This window comes from Neoarius graeffei, chromosome 18, assembly GCF_027579695.1.
Source record: "Neoarius graeffei isolate fNeoGra1 chromosome 18, fNeoGra1.pri, whole genome shotgun sequence".
In the NCBI taxonomy this organism is placed as follows: Eukaryota; Metazoa; Chordata; class Actinopteri; order Siluriformes; family Ariidae; genus Neoarius; species Neoarius graeffei.
In genome coordinates, this window is record NC_083586.1 from 50,079,367 (window position 1) to 50,104,207 (window position 24,841).

At 44.6% G+C, this 24,841-nt stretch overlaps 1 protein-coding gene across 1 annotated transcript in view; it reads right to left on the reverse strand.

The window, feature by feature from the left end:
- Positions 1-24,841, reverse strand: part of slc2a15b (solute carrier family 2 member 15b) — a 55,350-nt gene that overhangs the window by 24,919 nt on the left and 5,590 nt on the right. The window contains exons 3-4 of the mRNA XM_060898981.1: positions 8,864-9,024; positions 6,954-7,078 (exon numbers count right to left, since the gene is read on the reverse strand). Of these exons, the coding sequence (XP_060754964.1) occupies positions 6,954-7,078; positions 8,864-9,024 (286 nt within the window). The remainder of the gene's footprint in view (positions 1-6,953; positions 7,079-8,863; positions 9,025-24,841) is intronic.

A 24,841-nucleotide genomic window follows, 5' to 3' on the forward strand; every position in this document is an offset into this window, starting at 1 on the left:
GTTTCCCCCACAGTCCAAAGACATGCAGGTTAGGTTAACTGGTGACTCTAAATTGACCGTAGGTGTGAATGTGAGTGTGAATGGTTGTCTGTGTCTATGTGTCAGCCCTGTGATGACCTGGCGACTTGTCCAGGGTGTACCCCGCCTTTCGCCCGTAGTCAGCTGGGATAGGCTCCAGCTTGCCTGCGACCCTGTAGAAGGATAAAGCGGCTAGAGATAATGAGATGAGATGAGATGAGATTTTCCCGTACTAAAGCAATCTTCGGGGCCGTGTTTGTGGTTGGCGCAGTTAATTGTTTGAAACACGTTGTCAGACCGCCATCACTACTACACACTATATGAAAAAATATTTGCCCCCTTGCGATTTCTAATTGCCCCCTTAGTAAACTGTTCCTGGAGCCGGGCCTGGTGTGCATTCTTGATTTGTCGCAAGACCCGTAGAATTTGCATGTGCAGGATCTAAAGTCTCCACGGGCAGTCTGCGACCTTCTACGGCACTGAACACATGCAAGTGTCGCGCAAATCTCAAGCACGGTTTTGCCAAATTTTTTATGGTAGACCGCCCGTATCAGCACGTATGGCGGGTTGTGAGTGAGACTTAAACAGTAGGAACCTTACATCCAAGCATATGAACGCAATATACTTAACACACTACCAAACTAGCATAACTGCATAACTTCACATTTACCTGTCACATGTTCACTACCATTTGGTTTGCAACCTCAAATTGCATTCAAGCTGCTACAAACTCAAAACATCTTTGTACAACCCCGATTCCAAAAAAGTTGAGACAAAGTACAAATTGTAAATAAAAACGGAATGCAATAATTTACAAATCTCAAAAACTGATATTGTATTCACAATAGAACATAGACAACATATCAAATGTCGAAAGTGAGACATTTTGAAATTTCATGCCAAATATTTAGTGAAAGTTCATTATGTCTCACTATTATAACTATTCTTTAAGTTCGTTTCTTAAGACACGTATTATTTTAGGATGTTACCTTGTTGACAGTTTCGGCGAACACTTCCGCCTTTCCACTACATATTAAAAATAAGTTATGGAGAAGATTGTGCCAAAGAGGTACGCTACCTGGAGAAACTAAAGAAAAAACTGGCGCGACAAAGAAACCATCTCCGCTTCAATCTCCGCTGCCGGGACGAAGGCATCATTCCAGCAAGCCTCCACATAAAAAATCCGATTCCAACAAGAAACGCGGAAAAGACCATCGAAAGAGCGCGAATGACTCTGGTAAGAGAAAGAATTAGATGCACGACAAATAAAATCAACAATTTAAATACAGAAATAATACAAAGAACACAAGATTTCAAACGCCGGTTCAAACTCAGCAGTGACATGGAAAAAAGTATGGAAGAACATCTGAATGCAATACAAGAACAAGAATTCTCAAAAACAAAAACACGCCATATTAAAAAAACTAAATAGGCTTATCAAAAAGAAACAAAATAAATGCAAGGACAAGCAAATAATTGAAAAATGGATATGCAACCTGTCTAAACGGTCCGTGTATCATCCGATCATTCAAGTATTCCATTCAATCTGGAAAACGAAAAACAAAAAAAAAACACTCAATATTTCGTTTTCCTGTTTTTCTGTATGACCAAAAAATGAGGTATTGGTGTTTGTTTTCCTTTTTCCAACTCAAAACAGAACAAATAATAAACAGGGAAACCAAAACGAAATAATAACTCTAATTTACGATTATTGATTTTCTCTATTCCCCACACTACATTAGCCTTCCCATGATCCTCAGCGACAGTCCATCATCATCTCTGCGTCTATGAAACAGAAAAATTGCATGTACATGTATATATCAAGTAATTTATTCATACATCCTATTCATTTAATATATTAAGTTGATGATCTCTTAATTATTATTATCTCAATATAATAGTAATCAGTACTTGAGTTGAGGGGGGATGGGGGGGATGCCATCCCCCCTGGAATAAAAAATGGTCAAAATCATCCCCCCTCTAAAACGGGCATCCCCCCTCCCTTCCCTTGAGCAATTTTATCAATAAATGTGGACATTACTTCTATTTAACATTGGAATTAGAAATGCCATTCCACGTAGCTTTGCTGAAACTGAGCATACAGTAAGCTACCGCGAGAGAGGGCGCGTGCAAGCGAAGCGTTTGAGGAGGTGACATTCAGTTGGGGTTCCGTTATTTTTTACTTCATTCGGCGTCAGTGACAGCAGCGGATTGCAGCATCATGGCCAAGCGGAGTGGACAGCAAGACCTAAGCAAGTTCGGATTTAAGATCGCAAGAAAAAAAACATTTCCGGAGGTAAGTCAAGAGTTACGAATATCAGTCCCACTTTCTGTGAGCCCACTATCATGCTGTAAAGTTCCCGATATGGAGCCTAATTTGTGGGCGGCGGATAACAACACAGCTATCATAATGAATGTTAGTTTGGAGTCCAGCCAGCTATCGATAGCTTACTCAGGTTCATCTTAGCTTTCATTTCTTGTATAAGGCCATTAATTTAATCAGCCTGGACGTTCGTTTGTTATTCTTCAGGCAACAAAAAGTGTTATTCAAGACAGGAAGGCTAAAATTAACGACACTAGCAGTTTTGAAGGCTTCATTGCCTCATTAGAGAGCCGGTCACAGCATGTAAGGCAGAGCAGGATTGGTGTAGGACTCGACAAAGTGTCTGCTAAAATGCAGCTTTCTTTTTCTTCGTCATCGGCTCTTCTTCTGTCTCCTCAATGGGCCTTTTCCCCTTTCCAAAGAAACTTTCCAAAGATGCCTGCTTTTAACTCATTTTGCTAGCTTGTATCCAGTATGTATCAAAGTGCTGCTATGTATCGAAGCAAAGTATCAAAGTATCCAAGGCAGCTCCTTGGTAACCGTCAACGTTAAGGTGTCACGTGACCTAGATAACAGCGGGAATCAACGTTACAGAAAGAATCCAGTCATTTTTCAAAGCTCAAATCCTCGTTCAGATAATAAATAAATCAGAAATAACATTATAATTATATTTAATTAAATTATCTTATCCACTGCTCTTTATTCCAGATGACAGTCAGCAGCAACTGCAACACAGTGCGACAGGAGCTGGAAGACCCGGAGTGCGAGACAATACAGGAGCAGGAGCAAGCAGGAGAACCAACAGCTGAAGAGCTGAAGATTTACAATTTACTGTTGCTTGTTTTAGCTTATTGGTTCCCTACCTACCTCTGTATTTAATTCAATGTTCACAATGTTCAGCTTTGAATAAAAATTCTATTGACTTGATATGAAAAGATTCAGTTGTTCATTTACATTGCCTGCTGAGGTTTTAATAAATTATTTACCAAACGATTTAAAAGGAGCCTACCATGACTATGAAGTTGCACTTCAAATTGCACTAGTCATGGTAGGCTCCTTTTAAATCATTTGGTAAATAATATCGGTAACTTTACAGCGTGATAGTGGGCTCACAGAAAGTGTGACTGATATTCGTAACTCTTGACTTACCTCCTGAAATGTTTTTTTTCTTGCGATCTTAAATCCGAACTTGCTTAGGTCTTGCTGTCCACTCCGCTTGGCCATGATGCTGCAATCCGCTGCTGTCACTGACGCCGAATGAAATCAAAAATAACGGAACCCCAACTGAATGTCACCTCCTCAAACGCTTCGCTTGCGCGTGTCCTCTCTCGCGGTAGCTTACTGTATGCTCAGTTTCAGCAAAGCTACGTGGAATGGCATTTCTAATTCCAATGTTAAATAGAAGTAATGTCCACATTTATTGATAAAATTGCTCAAGGGAAGGGAGGGGGGATGCCCGTTTTAGAGGGGGGATGATTTTGACCATTTTTTATTCCAGGGGGGATGGCATCCCCCCCATCCCCCCTCAACTCGAGTACTGATTACTATTATATTGAGATAACAATAATTAAGAGATCATCAGCTTAACATTAACAGCTTAATATATTAAATGAATAGGCTGTATGAATACATTACTTGATATATACATGCACATGCAATTTTTCTGTTTCATAGACGCAGAGATGATGATGGACTGTCGCTGAGGATCATGGGAAGGCTAATGTAGTGTGGGGAATAGAGAAAATCAATAATCGTAAATTAGAGTTATTATTTCGTTTTGGTTTCCCTGTTTATTATTTGTTCTGTTTTGAGTTGGAAAAAGGAAAACAAACACCAATCCCTCATTTTTTGGTCATACAGAAAAACAGGAAAACGAAATATTGAGTGGTTTTTTTTGTTTTTCGTTTTCCAGATTGAATGGAATACTTAAATGATCGGATGATACACAGACCAAACAGCACCGGACGAATGCAAACCTATCTTCTGGAAAAGATACGTTGATGACATTCTTGAAATAATCAAAATAGGCCACACACAACAACTCACGGAACATCTAAACTCCATAGACAAGACAGGCAACATCAAATTCACACACGAAGAGGAAACGGACAAGACAATAGCGTTTCTGGACTTAAAAATACACCACACAGAAGAAGGTAATATCAGAATTACAACATACAGAAAACCTACACATACCGATCAATATCTTCTCTGGACATCTGAACATCCCATCGCACACAAAATGTCAGTAATTAGAACATTATACGACCGAACACAGAACATCACGGAGGAGAAAGACAGACAGGAGGAGGAACAACACATCCAACAGGCATTAAAAAACTGCCAATATCCACCGTGGGCAATTCAAAAAGGAAAATTACAGGCACAAATAAAAGAAAAAAACAAACAAACAAGAAAAAACACAGAAAAAAAATAAACCGGGGCTTTGTCACACTACCATACATAAAAGGAGTCACAGAACGCATCCAACGATCCATGAGGAAATACCACATCAACACCCCGGTCAAACCATACAAGAACCTCCGACAGCTGCTAGTTCACCCCAAAGACAAAATACAACTGGACAATAAATGCAACGTCATATATGAAATCCCTTGCCGGTCATGCAATAAAGTCTATATTGGTGAAACGGGCAGATGCTTCCACACTCGCAGGAAAGAACACCAATTAGAATGTGAAAAAGAAACAACAAAAAGACTCACAAGATCCGAAAAAGAAAAAGCAAACCAAGAAAACTTAAAATCAGCCATTTCAGACCACTGCAAACGACAAAATCATATTATGAATTGGGAAGAGGCCAGAGTCATTCGCGCTGAAGAGAATAGATATCAGCGTTGGATTTTGGAGGCGGTGGAGATACGCAAGCGGGCGCAGAGGACGATGAACCGGGATGAGGGAGCGTACGCGCTGTCACACACCTGGAGCGCAGTCCTGGGGCAGCGACCTGACAGCAGGAGGCGTGGACTACCTGCCAAATTGGGCGGGACGTTCACGCCTCCATAGAGTAACATCAGCTGATAAGGCACGTCACCACCCGACATCTGGTGACTGTTTTGAAGAAGGCGGAAGTGTTCGCCGAAACTGTCAACAAGGTAACATCCTAAAATAATACGTGTCTTAAGAAACGAACTTAAAGAATAGAAAATGCCAAATATTGGCTCATTTGAAATTTCATGACAGCAATACATCTCAAAAAAGTTGGGACAGGGGCAATAAGAGGCTGGAAAAGTTAAAGGTACAAAACAGGAACAGATGGAGGACCAAATTGCAACTCATTAGGTCAATTGGCAATAGGTCATTAACATGACTGGGTATAAAAAGAGCATCTTGGAGTGGCAGCGGCTCTCAGAAGTAAAGATGGGAAGAGGATCACCAATCCCCCTAATTCTGCACCGACAAATAGTGGAGCAATATCAGAAAGGAGTTCGACAGTGTAAAATTGCAAAGAGTTTGAACATATCATCATCTACAGTGCATAATATCATCAAAAGATTCAGAGAATCTGGAAGAATCTCTGTGCGTAAGGGTCAAGGCCGGAAAACCATACTGGCCTTGCTTCTGTATTGGAAATCACAAAATGGGCTCAGGAATATTTCCAGAGAACATTATCTGTGAACAGAATTCACCATGCCATCCGCCGTTGCCAGCTAAAACTCTATAGTTCAAAGAAGAAGCACGATCCAGAAGTGCAGATGTCTTCTCTGGGCCAAGGCTCATTTAAAATGGACTGTGGCAAAGTGGAAAACTGTTCTGTGGTCAGACGAATCAAAATTTGAAGTTCTTTATGGAAATCAGGGACGCCGTATCATTCGGACTAAAGAGGAGAAGGACGACCCAAGTTGTTATCAGCGCTCAGTTCAGAAGCCTGGATCTCTGAGGGTATGGGGTTGCATTAGTGCATGTGGCATGGGTAGCTTACACATCTGGAAAGACACCATCAATGCTGAAAGGTATATCCAGGTTCTAGAGCAACATATGCTCCCATCCAGATGACGTCTCTTTCAGGGAAGACCTTGCATTTTCCAACATGACAATGCCAAACCACATACTGCATCAATTACAGCATCATGGCTGCGTAGAAGAAGGGTCCGGGTACTGAACTGGCCAGCCTGCAGTCCAGATCTTTCACCCATCGAAAACATTTGGCGCATCATAAAATGGATGATACGACAAAAAAGACCTAAGACAGTTGAGCAACTAGAATCCTACATTAGACAAGAATGGGTTAACATCCCTATCCCTAAACTTGAGCAACTTGTCTCCTCAGTCCCCAGATGTTTACAGACTGTTGTAAAGAGAAAAGGGGATGTCTCACAGTGGTAAACATGGCCTTGTCCCAACTTTTTTGAGATGTGTTGTTGTCATGAAATTTAAAATCACCTAATTTTTCTCTTTAAATGATACATTTTCTCAGTTTAAACATTTGATATGTCATCTATGTTCTATTCTGAATAAAATATGGAATTTTGAAACTTCCAAATCATTGCATTCCATTTTTATTTACAATTTGTACTTTGTCCCAACTTTTTTGGAATTGGGGTTGTACTTGCATACTTGCCCACTACAATACTAGCACACTACATCAGTGTACCTGAATGTATTCCTGTGATGAAGCGACCGATGATGATCAACTCAGGAATGTCAGTATGCCTGCTAAAGCCCATGAGGCCACCAGCTACAAACACTAGAACTGTGCTGTTCACCAGTGTCCCTCTTCTACACAAAAACACAGAGAGCAACAACAAAATATACATTGACAACTGACATAGAAAACATTACAGTATAGTTCAGATCTCTTCTGGAATTCTTATGTGGGTTAAATATACAGTGGTGCTCGAAAGTTTGTGAACCCTTTAGAATTTTCTATATTTCTGCATAAATATGACTTAAAACATCATCAGATTTGCACACAAGTCCTAAAAGTAGATAAAGAGAACGCAGTTAAACAAAGGAGATAAAAAATATTATACTTGGTCATTTTATTTATTGAGGAAAATGATCCAATATTACATATCTGTGAGGGGCAAAAGTATGTGAACCTCTAGGATTAGCAGTTAATTTGAAGGTGAAATTAGAGTCAGGTGTTTTCAATCAATGGGATGACAATCAGGTGTGAGTGGGCACCCTGGTTTATTTAAAGAACAGGGATCTATCAAAGTCTGATCTTCACAACACATGTTTGTGGAAGTGTATCATGGCATGAACAAAGGAGATTTCTGAGGACCTCAGAAAAAGCGTTGTTGATGCTCATCAGGCTGGAAAAGGTTACAAAACCATCTCTAAAGAGTTTGGACTCCACCAATCCACAGTCAGACAGATTGTATACAAATGGAGGAAATTCAAGACCATTGTTACCCTCCCCAGGAGTGGTCGACCAACAAAGATCACTCCAAGAGCAAGGTGTGTAATAGTCGGCGAGGTCACAAAGGACCCCAGGGTAACTTCTAAGCAACTGAAGGCCTCTCTCACATTGGCTAATGTTAATGTTCATGAGTCCACCATCAGGAGAACACTGAACAACAATGGTGTGCATGGCAGGGTTGCAAGGAGAAAGCCACTGCTCTCCAAAAAGAACATTGCTGCTCGTCTGCAGTTTGCTAAAGATCACACGGACAAGCCAGAAGGCTATTGGAAAAATTTTTTGTGGGTGGATGAGACCAAAATAGAACTTTTTGGTTTAAATGAGAAATGTTATGTTTGGAGAAAGGAAAACACTGCATTCCAGCATAAGAACCTTATCCCATCTGTGAAACATGGTGGTGGTAGTATCATGGTTTGGGCCTGTTTTGCTGCATCTGGGCTAGGATGGCTTGCCGATGGTCATTGATGGAACAATGAATTCTGAATTATACAAGTGATCTAAAGGAAAACGTCAGGACATCTGTCCATGAACTGAATCTCAAGAGAAGGTGGTTCATGCAGCAAGACAATGACCCTAAGCACACAAGTCGTTCTACCAAAGAATGGTTAAAGAAGAATAAAGTTAATGTTTTGGAATGGCCAAGTCAAAGTCCTGACCTTAATCCAATTGAAATGTTGTGGAAGGACCTGAAGCAAGCAGTTCATGTAAGGAAACCCACCAACATCCCAGAGTTGAAGCTGTTCTGTACAGAGGAACGGGCTAAAATTCCCCCAAGCCGGTGTGCAGGACTGATCAACAGTTACTGCAAACGTTTAGTTGCAGTTATTGCTGCACAAGGGGGTCACACCAGATACTGAAAGCAAAGGTTCACATACTTTTGCCACTCACAGATATGTAATATTAGATCATTTTCCTCAATAAATAAATGACCAAGCATAATATTTTTGTCTCATTTGTTTAACTGGGTTCTCTTTATCTACTTTTAGGACTTGTGTGCAAATCTGATGATGTTTTAGGTCATATTTATGCAGAAATATAGAAAATTCCTAAGGGTTCACAAACTTTCAAGCACCACTGTAACTTTAAACATCATACATATGTGTGTCAAACTTATAGAACATTGTGGCTTGGTGCAATACCTTCCAAATTTGGTTACCAGCATTCCCACAGTGAGGGAGCCTACCAGTCCACCAATGGCAAAAATGGACACGGTAATGGAGTAAAGCACTGTGATGCTGTCACTGCTCAGACCGCTCCCATGACGCCTCACTGCAGTGCGGTTATAAAAGTCCTTTATGTACTGGGAGAATGTGCAAACATAACACATGAAGAAATAAAAACTGTTCTTCATTTCAATCATATTACATAGCATGGTTTTACTTTGTATAAATTAATTATAGCCTATTAACTCAGAAAATTAAAGTAACCTGCAAAAGTGTAGATCAGTTTGCTTTCCACAGTTTACATGGATATGATTAAAGCATGTAAATAGTAGTGCATCTCAAACAATTAGAATATTGTGAAAAAGTTCTTTTTTTGTAATTTAATTCAAAAATATAAATATTCATATCTTCTACAACCCCAATTTCAAAAATCTTGGGACACTGTGTAAAACATAAATAAAAACAGAATGTGAAGACTTGCAAATTATGGACACCCTATATTTACCCTGTGTGTATGTGTGTGTGTGTAAGGACAGGTTGATGGTCAATTTCGCTGGTACTTGTGACTGGTGATAATAAAGGGTTCATTCATTCATTTCCTTGAAAATAGTACAAAGACAACATAAGAAATGTTGAAACTGAGAAATTTTTATTGTTCTTTGAAAAATATATGCTCATTTTTCTCAGTAAAGCCATTGAGAACGACAGCAATAGCCAGACTACAAACAAGGACACTCAGAACTACAACTCCCAGAAAGCACAGCACCCCCTGTCACCAGTTTATTGAAATCAGCTGTTGTTCATTCACTACTCATCAGTCACACTACTTAAGCCTCTCACTCACACACCTTCAGTGTGAAGTATCATTCTGTGTTTCTCTAGTCCATACCAAGCCTTTCATTCTCTGCCTGCCTCTCGTATTTCTGACCCTCGCTTTATCTCTTTGTTTACATTACCTGTTTTGCCTTTATTGTCCTGTTTATTGATCGACCAACCCTTGCCTGCTCTCTGAGTATGCTTCCTGTCTTGCGATTTGGCTTCATTTCCAGTTTGCGCCCCGCTTTCTCCTGCACATACATCCATAACTGCCTGCATTCTGACAGGATACTTTGTCTATCATGGATGTAGCAGAAAAGGCAAAGCAAACTGCATTGAACACTCAAAGATGACTTCTAGGAGAACATCAACAGATGCTTGCAGACCTCAACACCTGAATGGCGCAGCTCACAACTGTGATGTTACAGGCCTTGCTAACGCATCCTGAGGCTTCTCCCAGTCCTGCGTTGCAACTTCCCATTCTGGAGAAATATGCTGGGAAAGCTCTCGCTTGTAAGGGATTCTTACTTCAGCGCTCCATGCACTTGTCCACTATGCCTAATCTCTCTGATGAGCACGAGATCGCTAAATTTCTGTAATTTCTCACTGGCAAAGCGTTACAATGGGCGAGCGCTGTTTGGAAAAATGGCAGTGAGCACACGACTTCGTATGAACGTCTCCTCAAGTTGTTCAAGAGAGTGTTCAACCACAAACCCGATGGAATCAAAGTCGGCGAAAGTTTGCTCACAATATCACAGGGATCCTGAGGAGTTGCTGAATATGCCCTGGACTTCAGAATGCTAGCAGCAGCCAGCAGATGGAATGATCCAGCATTAAAAGCTGTGTTTCGCCAAGGTCTTCGTCCAGAAATTCTAAGTGAAATGGCATGTAGAGATGAGCAACTAACACTGGACTCTCTCATTGACCTAGCAAGATGACTAGATCATTTATTGACCCACTGACCCTTGATAAAGGAAAGCTCCAAACCTGTTCAACCCTCTGAGGACACTACACCCATGGAGGTTTCCCACATCCATTTGAAATGTGCTGAACGGGAAAGATGGAGGAAGGAGGGCCTGTGCTTCTACTGCGGGAGTTCTGAGCATCATATTAGTCAGTGTCCTATCCGTCCTGCGCCGGCCCACCTGAAAGCCCAGCGCATGCAATGAGTCTAGTGAGAAAATTCAATACAAAATCCTTTAAAGTTCCAGTGTTGTTAAAATTGGCATCCTCCACACACGTTCTGTCTGCTTTTGTTGACTCAGGGGCAGAGGGGAACTTCATCAACAGCATGATCATCCAGAAGTTTGACCTGCCTACAACCCCTCTGCAAAGTTCACTCAGCATCAGAACCATCGAAGGGGGACTAATAGGTGATGGTCTTGTCACTACTCGTACTGCTCCCATTCATATTCAGGTGGGAGCACTTCAAACAGAAGTCATCTCCCTCTATGTGACCACAACCATTAACCACAACATCATTCTTGGTTACCCTTGGTTACAGCTTCATGATCCACTTATCTCTTGGCAGAATAAAGAAATTATCCAGTGGTCATCCACCTGCAATTCAGAATTGTCTCTCATATCCCCAGATCAATCTCTCCTCCACAGTTGAGAGTCCACAGCCAGATTCCATGGAGAGTGTTCCTGAGTGCTATCTGGACTTGAAAGAAGTTTTTAGCAAGGGAAGACCTTATGACTGTACCATCGATCTACTACCAGGCATGTCACCTCCATGTGGTCACATCTATCCCCTTTCTTAGAAGGAGGAATATATCCAAGAGGCCCTCAAACAGGGTTACAGCCATCCTTCAAAGTCTCCTGCGTCAGCCGGCTTCTTCTTTGTGGAGAAACAGGGTGGTGGTCTCCGGCCATGTATAGACTATAGAGGATTGAACCAAGTCTCTGTCAAGTATCCCTATCCTCTTCCTCTTGTTCCCTCAGCTCTAGAACAGCTCTAATCTGCCAAGATCTTCTCTAAGCTCGACCTACGTAGTGCCTACAACCTCATCAGAATAAAGAAAGGTGATGAATGGAAGACCGCCTTCAGCACAACTGCCGGCCATTTTGAGTACCAGGTAATGCCCTCTGGTCTTTCTTTGGTGCCTAGTGTGTTCCAGTGCCTAATGAATGATGTGCTAAGGGACATGCTAGGCAAGTTCGTGTTTGCCTATATCGATGACATCTTAATCTACTATGCCGATGAGAGAAGCCACCTGGAACATGTCTGAGCTGTCCTCCAGCACCTGCTGGCTAACCATCTCTACATAAAGGCAGAGAAATGTGAATTCTATCAGAGTCAAATCTCCTTTTTGGGCTGTATCATCAGTGCAGAAGAAGTCAGCATGGATTCTGCCAAGGTATCTGCCGTCATGTCCTGGCCAGCACCCACATCGGTAAAGGACCTTCAGTGTTTCTTAGACTTTGCCAACTTTTATCGCCATTTCAGTAGAGGCTTCAGCATGATTGCCACTCCTCTAATGGCCCTGCTCAAGAAGGGACCCAAAAGTCTTCAATGGAACCCTTTGGCAGAAGAAGCATTCAACTGACTCAAGCACGCCTTTACCTCTGCCCCAGTTCCAAAGCACCCTGACCTGACCAAGCCATTCACAGTTGAGGTTGATGCGTCTGACACTGGGATAGGAGGAATCTTGTCTCAGCACTTTGGTGAGAAACACAAGCTCCATCCAGTGGCTTTCTTCTCAAAGAAACTCACCTCTGCAGAGAGGAATTATGACATTGGGAAGAGAGAGCTACTTGCCATTAAACTAGCCCTTGAGGAGTGGAGACACTGGCTGGAGGGAGCCACACATCCCTTCATGATTCTGACCAATCACAAGAACCTTGAATATCTTAAGAAGGCAAAGAGTTTAAACCCATATCAAGCCAGATGGGCATTTTTCTTCACTCATTTTAAGCAGGGCTTTGAACCGGAATTTTTTTCCTATTGGTTCGTTCCGAACAGAAACGGAATTTTAACGTTTCCGGTTTTGGGTTCCACCATTAAATAGACGTTCCCGAACCGGTTAGAACAAAAAAATTTCGTTCCCGGAACGGTTAATTACGTTCCCTGTCAGCTGTTTAACAAATGGCTATAAAATTATGTCTCTGTCTCATCCAGCTTAAGCCAAATGTAGGCTAATTCTATTACAACCTTCATTAAATAAGACAAGAAATAATTCAAAACAATTATTATTTCAAATGTTGGTGATTTGGATTCTCAGTATGTCTTCCCAGCTACACAAACAGAAAAAGTGCCAAAAATGAAAGATAATTCGTTTAGTGTTACCAAAGGCTAGTCAGGCCCTATAGAGAGCTACCGCATGACGTCACCGCGCCGCGAGATTTTGTTAGGCGCCATATTGGAAGTACACATCTATGCAAGTGCATACATTCATAAAACAAACTACAGCTGAAATGTAGCCAGGGCCAGTTCTCCCCTAATCTGGACCCGGGTGCAACATCGCGCCCCCCCCAAAAAAACAGTCTAAATCAGGACAACCATCACATAACTATAAACATTTTATATCAACTATTTTAACTAAATGGGCTATAATAAATAAGCCTGCAGGCAGCCACGGCGGGCTGCCTCAGAAAAGTAACCATTCAATGACAACTGAAAGCCTGCAGCCACGGCGGGCTGCCTTAAAAAGTAACCATTTGTCCTACCTTAAAACTCGTTTTGCATTTTCTGCCTCCTTTTTTGTATTTTCGACCCTCCGTTTATTTTCTTTCCTTTTCTGAAAACCCGATTTGTGTCCAGGCATTTTGTTCTGCTACCAACGAACTAACTCGTCAGGTCTCGTCTCTCGAGTCCGCGATGATTCCCGTGGGAAGGGCAACAACTGATACATTTTTACAAACAGCCAATAGGGAGGTTGCATCGTTCAGACTCTTCTTTGCTCAGACACTCAGTAATTCACCTAGTATTCACTAGTAGTCCACCTTCCCGCTCTCTCCATTCAATCAGCGAACGTCACACAGGTAGTGAACCCCAGCGGGTCATAGAAACTTCCGCAGGAGAAGAATGACTATTTGTAGGCTACAGAAACTTTGAGGAACGAAATAAAAACCGGTATTAACCGGTTACCATTATTTTTAATAAGCGTTTCTGTTCCGGAACATAAAAAATAATAAAGTTTCTGGTTTCGTTTCTGTTCCATGTGAAATAGAAAAAGTTCCCGGTTTTCGTTTTCGTTCCTTGAACCGGTTCAAAGCCCTGATTTTAAGTTCATAATCTTGTTCCACCCTGGCTCAAAAAACACCAAGGCAGACGCCCTATCCTGAACCTTTGACTCGTCACATCAAGATTCAGTCACTCACCCCATTCTTCCGTCCAGTTGCTTTGTCCAATCCATTACTTGGGACCTGGACCAAGAAATAAAGAACTCCCAACCATGGACAAGCCCCATTAACCTTCCACCAGGCCTTCTTTATGTCCCAAAACATTCCAGGGTTTACTCATCACTTGGGCTCACACATCTCCTGCCATGGAACATTCTGGCAGCCAACGAACACATCAGATGCTCAAAAACAAGTACTGGTGGGAAAACATGCTCACAGAAATTAACCAGTTCATCACCTCCTGCTCTGAGTGTGCCCAAGCAAAGATTCCAAGAACCCCTCCTGCCGGCAAACTGTGTCCACTCCTGATACCTCAAAGACCGTGGTCCCACCTAGCCATTGACTTAATTACAGACCTCTCTCCCTCCCAAGGCAACACCATCATCATGGTAACCACTGACAGATTCTCCAAGGCACTGAAACTCATCCCATTGCCCGGCATCCCCATGGCATTCCAAACAGCCGAACTGCTATTCCAACATGTATTCAGGTACTATGGCATTCCTGAGGACATAGTCTGTGACTGGGGCCCCCAGTTTCTCACGTTTTTGAGCTTGCTTTATGGAATGATTAGGGGTGTCAGTAAGTCTCATGTCTGGTTATCACCCACAATCCAACGGTCAAGTGGAATGGGCCAACCAAGAAATCAGATTTTTTTTTGAGAATCTTCAGTATGAGGAACCAGGGGGACTTAGCCTGGGCCCGCCCATCCTAAGTGTGACGCAACACAGGGGGCTGTTGCGAACTTAGTCTGGCAAGGCAAGCTATCTCCAGCTCTTCCAAGCTCCCGAAAAATCGGGAGCCAATCAACTTTGAGCATCTCCAACGGCCCTGGGTAGAGGCGTGTTCAAGGCAGTGACGTAGTAGAACTGCGACCGGAAGCCATAGATTGTTTACAGAATCTATGCCGGAAGTGCTTCATTCACTAGAAACATTACGAACATGGAGCAGCGGCAAGCCTTTGACACAGCGGTAGATGCTGTATTGAAAGCATTCAATGGGAAGTTCTCATTGAAAACGGAGCAAAGAGCAGCCCTGGAGGTATTTATCTTCTTTCTGTTACTCAAGCAGTTTCCGTCGCGTCACATATGTCAGAGGAAAGAGTGATGTCATTGGTTTAAGCTTCATCACAGCCTTTTCTGGCTTTGACCAGTAGCAAACTGAGGCATTTCAGGGAGGCGGGTCAACCACGCACTTTGGGAAACGGTTGGGCTTAATATTTATGCCAGACCAATGCTCGCAGAGCTTTGAAGTTGCGTTAGCCAGACTAAGGGGGACTGGTCCTGATTCCTCCTGTGGGCTGAGTATGCAGAAAACTCACTCAAACACTCCGTGAATCAACTAACACCTTTTCAGTGCATACTCAGCTACCAGCCACATCTGTTTCCCTGGGATGACTCACCAGCACAAGTACAAGCAGTGGAGGATCGGTTCTCTTGCAGCCAAGCAATATGAGAAGTACACCAATGCATAGAAACCGTTAATGCTAAGTATAAAGAGTATGCAGACAAACACAGGTAACAATCCAGATTTCTCCCCCAGTGACAGGGTATGGGTGTCCACAGGGCCGCTGACAGCTTTGGCTGGGCCTGGGACAAAATGCTCTGAATGGGCCCCCCCCCCCCCCCCGGGCCAACACACACACACACACACACACCTCTCTTATCCCAGTCTCTACTCACGTGATTGGGGTGCTCTTGAAGGAGCAGCGATGGACGGGGGATTTGTGGCAGGGCTGGGGGCGAACATAGTATACTGTGCGTGCATACTGTCCAGTGTGAAAAGCAGAGAAGAACACACCGCTCGAGAAACGGCGGGATATGATTGCGGGCTAAGGTGAATATTCTTAGCTTCAATCAGATATATGAAACACAATGTTATTAAACCGTTGTGGTTATGAAATTATTCAATGCCCTGTGCATTTGATATGGTGTTCAGTGTGACTTTCTCTCCCCTCGTTTGTAACATTTAATTGCGTGCCGTTCGTGCCTTGGTTGGGGTTACTTTACGGGGCTGGAAAAAGTTGGCTGTGTCTTACCTGGCTCAGCTGCCCCACTGCCTTTGCTAGTACCTGCTGCATCATCCGAATCTTTTTTAAAATATTTATGCAGTGAGCCCCTGAGTCTCTTGGTTTCTTCCTCTCTTTTTCTCTTTTCTTTTCTGTGCTCCTGACTTGTGCATGTTGGCAAATGGCATGCACGCTGATTGTCGAAGCATTTTTTTCCCCTTAAAGGTGGGGTATGAGATTTTGGAATAACGGTTCCCGCAAGCCATATTTTGAAAAGAAACACGCCCGCCCTCGCCATGCTCCCACCCCCCACGTCTCCACCCCTCCTCCCCCTTATAAAGCCTGAGAAAATCAGCCTTTATAATGGGTGTCTATTGCGTTACACACCAGTGGAGCAGAGTGTAGAGAGCTTGGAAAAATAGCTCAAACTTTCTCATTTAAACTGTGTTTCCAGCCCCAATTTTCACTCCACACACATAATTTTCTCAAAAGTAGTAGCCACACTTGTCCTGATTCACACAATGTCATAGGCGGTTTTAAACGGGGGCCAGAGGGGGCCAGTGCCCCTGTAAAATTGCTCCTGGCCCCTGTTGTGGCCCCTGTGCTGAACAGATAATAATTAATAAATCTATTAATTTCGACGTGCGCTGGCTCGAAGATTGGAACTGACATGACGGAGTGTTCTACACGGATTCCTTAAAGCGCTACACGCACACTGGTACCTGCAGCAGAAAGACCAGCAGCAGCGCGAATTGTAAACTTCGGACGTGAGTGATAACAGCTGTCATGTCCGAAGTTTTTTGATTGAAAAGCCATCAGATACAGTAGCGTTGACACGTTTCACTGAGCCATATAAAGAAGTATTTTTTGCGCTCTTTAGACTATGCAAAATAGCTGTGGCACTCCCAGTGAGCTCTGCCTCTTGTGAGTGGAGTTTCTCCACTTTGAAACTGGTGAAGACCTACCTCCGATCCACCATTAGTGAGGAGCGTCTAAGCAATCTTGGTGTGCTCAGCATTGAATCCAGAAGGTCCAAGGCTTTGAACCTTGATGCATTTGTAGACCGTTTCTCAAGGAGTCACAATCGCAGAATCTTGTTGTTGTAGTGTTTCAGCCTGCTGTGAATGCTATAGGGTGATTCTGAGACCACTGTATGTGAATTTATTTTTTCTTTCTATTTTTCCCCCCTGCTGTACATAAAGAGTGAGATGACAATGTAATTTAGATAAAGATAGTGATTGTACATTCAAGTCTCATGCTGTGAAAAAGAAAATTCATGCTGTGAATTTCATTCATTCATTCATTATCTCTAGCCGCTTTATCCTTCTACAGGGTTGCAGGCAAGCTGGAGCCTATCCCAGCTGACTACGGGCGAAAGGCGGGGTACACCCTGGACAAGTCGCCAGGTCATCACAGGGCTGACACATAGACACGGACAACCATTCACACTCACATTCACACCTACGGTCAATTTAGAGTCACCAGTTAACCTAACCTGCATGTCTTTGGACTGTGGGGGAAACCGGAGCACCCGGAGGAAACCCACGCGGACACGGGGAGAACATGCAAACTCCACACAGAAAGGCCCTCGCCGGCCCCGGGGCTCGAACCCAGGACCTTCTTGCTGTGAGGCGACAGCGCTAACCACTACACCACCGTGCCGCCCCTGCTGTGAATTTAAAAAGTGTCATTGGACAGATAAAAGGTTCATTGTATGCAAAAATAGAAATCTTATTTTACAAAAAAGAGAAACATGGTTTTAAGATTTATTGAGCACGATTTATTTTATGTTTAGGCTATTGAGACAGAATGTTTATCTCATTGTATTTATGCTCAATAAATACATTGTATGTATTTATTTTGTTTTGGTTTTAAATAAACTAAACAAAACATTTTGAACGCTTAAATATTGCCATGTTTTTTCCTTATATGTGCCCCCCTGAAAAAACACTGGCCCCACCTCGGCCCCCCTAGTAATTTTGGTCTAGAACCGCCACTGCACAATGTGTCTACCTACACAATAGGACTTGCAGTTTTTGAATGAGAAGCCTGAAAGTGAGGAGAGGACAGGCGCGCAGCCCCATAGACTGCCATTATAAAACTTGGCAGAAAAGTCACTCGTTTTTAACTCGCTCTAGTGACCTCATTTTTTACACTACAGACAAAAAAAATTACATCAGTGTGTTCAGGAGACCCTTGTGGCACTCACTGTGAAAGAATTTTGTGAATATCTCCTTCCGTTTTCATGTAAATCCCAGTTGTTTGGAGGGAGCGCACTGAGAAAATTCTGTGACACTCTGATCGCAGCGCACGGGTTGGGGGAGGGGCTGCTCTCTCTCTCTCACACACACACACACAGAAGGGATGGACTGAAAGAGTCAGACCAAACCATTTTTGCATTAGGGGTGGTAGAGGGTTCTTGACACCTTTTTCAAAGACAATAAAGGCAAAAGATCTAGAAATCATTTATTGAATGCAAATATAGCACATTTCTCCCCCAAATCAACACATTTTGAAATGAAATAAAATAATCGCAACTTCATGACAGCCCAGTTCTGGGCCCCCCCCATTCCTGGGCCTGGGACAACATACCCGTTTGTCCCCCCCTGTCGGCGGGCCTGGGTGTCCACAAGGAACCTCAGGGAACCCAATACCTGTTGGAAACTTCAGCCAAGTTACATCAGACCACTTAAGGTACTTTGACGCATCAACGAGGTCTCATACAGATTAGAACTTCCCCCTCACAGCAGGATATCCTCCATATTCCATGTTTCCAGTTTGAAACCTGCTATTCTGGGCCCAATTGCCGAGAACACCCCAGTCCAAGAACATCCAGCACTCAACCTAGAAGGTGAGCCCAACTGCCAGGTGAACAGAATACTTGACTCCAGATGCAGAAGAGGTCAAGTTGAATACCTGGTAAACTGGGAGGGCTATGGACCTGAGGAACAAAGCTGGGTGGGAGCTAAGGAAATTCTGGACCCTTTGCTCAAAAAGGAGTTTCATGTACAACACCCTGACAAACCTGCACCTAGAGGAAGAGGTCACCCCAGGAAGAGTTTAGCTCCAAGAGGGAGCTCCTCGGGGGGGGGGGGGGGGGGGGTGTTCTGTCAGTAAAGCCATTGAGAATGACAGCAATATCTAGACTACAAACATGGACACTCAGAACTACAACTCCCAGAAAGCACAGCACTCCCATCACCGGCTTATTGAAATCAGCTGTCGTTCATTCACTACTCATCAATCATGCTACTTAAGCTTCTCATTCACACACCTTCAATGTGAAGTAGCATTCTGTGTTTCTCCAGTCCATACCAAGCCTTTCATTCTTTGCCTGCCTCTCGTATTTCTGACCCTCGCTTTATCTCTTTGTTTACGTTACCTGTCTTGCCTCTATTGCCCTGTTTACTGATCGACCAACCCTTGCCTGCTCTCTGACTATGCTTCCTGTCTTGTGATTTGGCTTCATTTCCAGTTTGCACCCCACTCTCCCTTGCACATACATTCGTAAGTGCCTGCATTCTGACAATTTTGAATTTGATGTCAGCAACACATTTCAGAAAACTTGGGACAAGGGCAACAAAAGACTGAAAAAGTTGTGTAATGCTAAAAACCAACAACAAAAAAACAAACAAAAAACAAAACACCTAACTGGCTTAATTGGCAACATAGCTGTAGCATGATTGGGCATAAAAAGAGCATTCCAGAGAGGCTGTCTTTCAGAAGTAAAGATGGGGAGGGGTTCACCGCTCTATGAAAGATTGTGTGGGCAAGCAGTACAACAACTTAAGAATAACGTTCCTCAATGTAAAATTGCAAAGAATTTGGGGATCATTTATGGTACATAATCTCATTAAAAGATTCAGATAATCTGGAGAAATCTCTGTATGCAAAAGACAAGGTTGAAAACTGACATTGGATGCCTGTGATCTTCAGGCCCCCAGGCAACACTGCATTAAAAGCAGGCACGTGTCTGTGGTGGAAATCACTGTATGGTCTTCAGAAAGCCATCATCTGTGAAAACAGTTCATTACTGCATCCACACATCGCCACCTTCTCTGGGCCCGAGCTCTTTTATGATGGACTGGGGTGAAGTGGAAAATTGTCCCAAATATCAGACAAATGAAAAGTAGAAATTCTTTTTAGAAATCATGGACACCATGTCCTCCAGGCTAAAGAGGAGAGGGACCATCCGGCTTGTTATCAGTGCACAGTTCAAAAGCCAGCATCTGTGATGGTATGAGGGTGCATTAATGCTCATGACATGGGTCGCTTGTACATCTGGGAAGGCATCATTAATGCTGAATGATATATACATGTTTCAGAGCAACATGCTGTCATCCAGACAAAATCTTTTTCAGGGAAGGCCTTCCTTCTTTCAGCAAGACAATGCCAAACCACTTTCTGCACATATTAAAACTGCATGGCTCTGTAGTCAAAGGAGATATATACCTATGATGAAAGGAGTCTCAGTCCCCTCTAACCAATGTCTCCACTCCTCCAGAGCCAAACTGATGGCCAACAGTTCCCAATCACCTATGCTATAGTTGCGCTAAGTTGGAGTCAAGCGGTGTGAGAAAAACATGCAGGGGTGCATCTTGCCATCCTTAGACGATCTTTGGTACAGGACTGCTCCAACCCCCATGACTGAGGCATCTGCCTCTAGCACAAACTGAGCTACAGGGTCCGGGATGATAAGGACCAGTGCAGTGGAAAACTTGGTCTTAAGAGATGTGAATGCATTCTTTGCACAGTTGTTTCAGTGAAAGGGGCATTTGGAGGATGTGAGCTCAGTAAGAGGGGAAGCAATAGAGCTATAATTCCTGATAAACCTCTGATAAAATTTAGCAAACCCCAAGAAGCATTGCAGCTCCCTGCGAGAGGAGAGGATGGGCCAGTCCGAGACTGCCTTGACCTTATCCAGGTCCACTTGGGCCTTACCTGGGGAGATAATGAAACCCAGAAATGAGATTGTGCACTTATGGAACTCACATTTCTCAACCTTAGTGAAAAGTTGGTTCTCTAGTAGCCACTGCAGAACCTGTCTGACATGGGACCGGTGGATCTTGAGTGTGGGAGAAAAGATCAAGATGTCATCGAGGTAAATGAAGATGAACTGGTTGATGAAATCTCACACGACATCATTGGCCAGTGCTTGGAAGACTGCTGGTGCATTAGTGAGCCCAAATGGTAAGACAAAGTATTTACCATTTGGGCTCACTAATGCACCAGCATCTTGTTCTGAAAGATGATCTTAGCAGGAAGCACTGGCTTCTTGGCAAGGGAAAACTGTGTTGATATACCCACCTGTATCCCTGCTGCTATTGGTGGGCAGACCTTTTTAACGGGCAATGAGAGATGAAATGTTCAGGTTTGCCACAATAAAAACAGGATCTGGTCTCACAGTGATGCTTTCTTTCCTTGGGGGTGACATGGGTTCTGCCTAACTGCATGGGCTCTGGTTCAGGGGAAGCAGTGGCCTCAGATGAGGAAACAGTGACCTTGGGTTCAAATCTGAGGCTCCTTGTCAGGTTCCGTTGGCGTAACTGGGTATCCACCTGACCAGCTAGGTCCATGAGACCATCCAGAGTCTTGGAGAGGTTGTGAGGGTTGATCTCATCCAATATAGAGCTGTTAAGTCCATGAAAAAATGAATCATACAGGACACTGGCATTCCAATCCATGACTGCAGCCAAGGTATGAAACTCAATGGCATAGTCGTAAACTGCCCGGCTGCCTTGCTTGAGCCCCATTAGTTGCCTAGCTGCCTTCTTGCCCTTGGGCGACCGGTCAAAAACCTTCTGCATCTCTTCAGAGAATTCCTTGTAGCTAGAATAGGGGGTCTCTGCATCCCAAACCACTGTTCCCCACTCCTGAGACTTTCTAGTCAGAAGCGTGATGACATAGGAAACTCTAGAGCTCTCGAAAGGGAAAGCAGAGGCCTGGAGTTCCATTGACAAGGAGCACTGGGATAGGAATGAGTGGCAGGTCCCAGGCTCCCCATTGTAAGGTTGTGGGGCAGGGCAGGCATAGCTCTCGGTGGGGTTGCAGTGTTGGAACAACGGTAGGGGCAATGAGTGAGCTAATAGGTGCAGATGCTGGGTGACTGGAGATTGAACTCTGAAGGCTCTCCATCTGAGAGGAGAGTTTCTGCAATGTCTCTGGGATGCCATCATACGCTGATGGACAGCTGCGATCTCCTGCTGATGGTAGCCCAAAATAGAGCCTTGTTTGGTCAATGCTGTTTTGACCACATCCAAGTCTGCTAGGTCCATTCCTGTTTGGCAGGATTGTTCTGTCATGAGTCAAATGGCAGTCGGTGCTGACAAGACTCAAAAGTAGACTCACTGGAGTGAAGAAGGCTTGATCGTGAAGGACTGGAAGAGAGGAGCAGCCGACAGGTGAAATTCCAGAATGGAGAATTAGGGGAAACAGGGGCTAGTGTCAAACTGGAAGAGAAGAAGTGTCAGATGAATACAGAAGCAGAAAAACAAGTAACTGAGTCCAGGACGCAACTCTGCAGCAGGAAAAGAGCTCTCAGGGCTAAAACAAAAGTTCAAAAGTTCAAAGCACTTCCATGCCAGGAGAAATACCCTCACATTCCCAAAAAACAAGAGGCAAGAAGTAATCCCACAGAATGAGCAAAGTAATTCCACAGTGCACAGCAAAGTAGCAAAATAACAGAATAGAAAACAGGAAAAAAAGGCAAAATAATGTATCCTGAGGCAAAGATGATCCTGTGCCAAGTGAAACTCGTCTCGTCTCGTCTTCTTCCGCTTATCCAGGACCGGGTCGCGGAGGCAGCAGTCTAAGCATGGAAGCCCAAACTTCCCTTTCCCCAGACACCTCGGCCAGCTCCTCGGGAAGAACACCGAGGCGTTCCCAGGCCAGCCGAGAGACATAGTCCCTCCAGCGTGTCCTGGGTCTTCCCCGGGGCCTCCTCCCGGGGGGACATGCCTGGAACACCTCCCCAGGGAGGCGTCCAGGAGGCATCCGAAAAAGATGCCCGAGCCACCTCAGCTGGTTCCTCTCGATGTGGAGGAGCAGCGGCTCTACTCCGAGCTCCTCCCGAGTGGCTGTGCTTCTCACCCTATCTCTAAGGGAGCGCCCAGCCACCCTGCGAAGGAAACTCATTTCAGCCGCTTGTATCCGCGATCTTGTTCTTTCTGTCATTACCCAAAGCTCATGACCATAGGTGAGAGTCGGAACGTAGATCGACCGGTAAATTGAGAGCTTCGCCTTTTGGCTCAGCTCCTTCTTCACCACGACGGACCGGTAAAGCGACCGCATCACTGCGGAGGCTGCACCGATCCGCCTGTCGATCTCACGCTCCATCCTTCCCTCACTCGTGAACAAGATCCCGAGATACTTAAACTCCTCCACTTGAGGCAGGACTTCTCCACCAACCTGGAGAGGGCAAGCCACCCTTTTCCGGTCGAGAACCATGGCCTCGGACTTGGAGGTGCTGATTCTCATCCCAGCCGCTTCACACTCGACTGCAAACCGCCCCAGTGCATGCTGAAGGTCCTGGTTTGAAGAAGCCAACAGGACAACATCATCCGCAAAAAGCAGAGATGAAATCCTGTGGTTCCCAAACAGGATTCCTTCCGGCCCCTGGCTGCGCCTAGAAATTCTGTCCATAAAAATTATGAACAGAACCGGTGACAAAGGGCAGCCCTGCCGGAGTCCAACATGCACTGGGAACAGGTCTGACTTACTGCCGGCAATGCGAACCAGACTCCTGCTCCGTTCGTACAGGGACCGGACAGCCCTTAGCAAAGAGCCCCGAACCCCATACTCCCGAAGCACCCCCCACAGAATACCACGGGGGACACGGTCGAATGCCTTCTCCAGATCCACAAAGCACATGTGGACTGGTTGGGCAAACTCCCATGAACCCTCGAGCACCCTATGAAGGGTATAGAGCTGGTCCAGTGTTCCGCGACCAGGACGAAAACCGCATTGTTCCTCCTGGATCCGAGGTTCGACTATCGGTCGAATTCTCCTCTCCAGTACCCTGGAGTAAACTTTCCCTGGGAGGCTGAGAAGTGTGATTCCCCTATAATTGGAGCACACTCTCCGGTCCCCTTTCTTAAAAAGAGGGACCACCACCCCAGTCTGCCACTCCAGAGGCACTGTCCCCGACCGCCACGCGATGTTGCAGAGGCGTGTCAACCAAGACAGCCCCACAACATCCAGAGACTTGAGATACTCAGGGCGGATCTCATCCACCCCCGGTGCCTTGCCACCGAGGAGCTTGCAAACCACCTCAGTGACTTCGGCTTGGGTAATGGACGAGTCCACCTCTGAGTCATCAGCCTCAGTCTCCTCAGTGGAAGACATGATGGTGGGATTGAGGAGATCCTCAAAGTACTCCTTCCACCGCCCGACAATGTCCCCAGTTGAGGTCAACAGCTCCCCACCCGCACTGTAAACAGTGTTGGCAGAGTACTGCTTCCCCCTCCTGAGGCGCCGGACGGTTTGCCAGAATTTCTTCGAGGCCGACCGATAGTCCTTCTCCATGGCCTCCCCGAACTCCTCCCAGTTCCGAGTTTTTGCCTCCGCAACTGCCCGAGCTGCAGCACGCCTGGCCTGCCGATACCCGTCGGCTGCCTCAGGAGTCCCGGGGGTCAACATGGCCCGATAGGACTCCTTCTTCAGCTTGACGGCATCCCTTACTTCCGGTGTCCACCACCGGGTTCGGGGATTGCCGCCACGACAGGCACCGGAGACCTTGCGGCCACAGCTCCGAACAGCTGCGTCCACAATGGAGGTAGAGAACATGG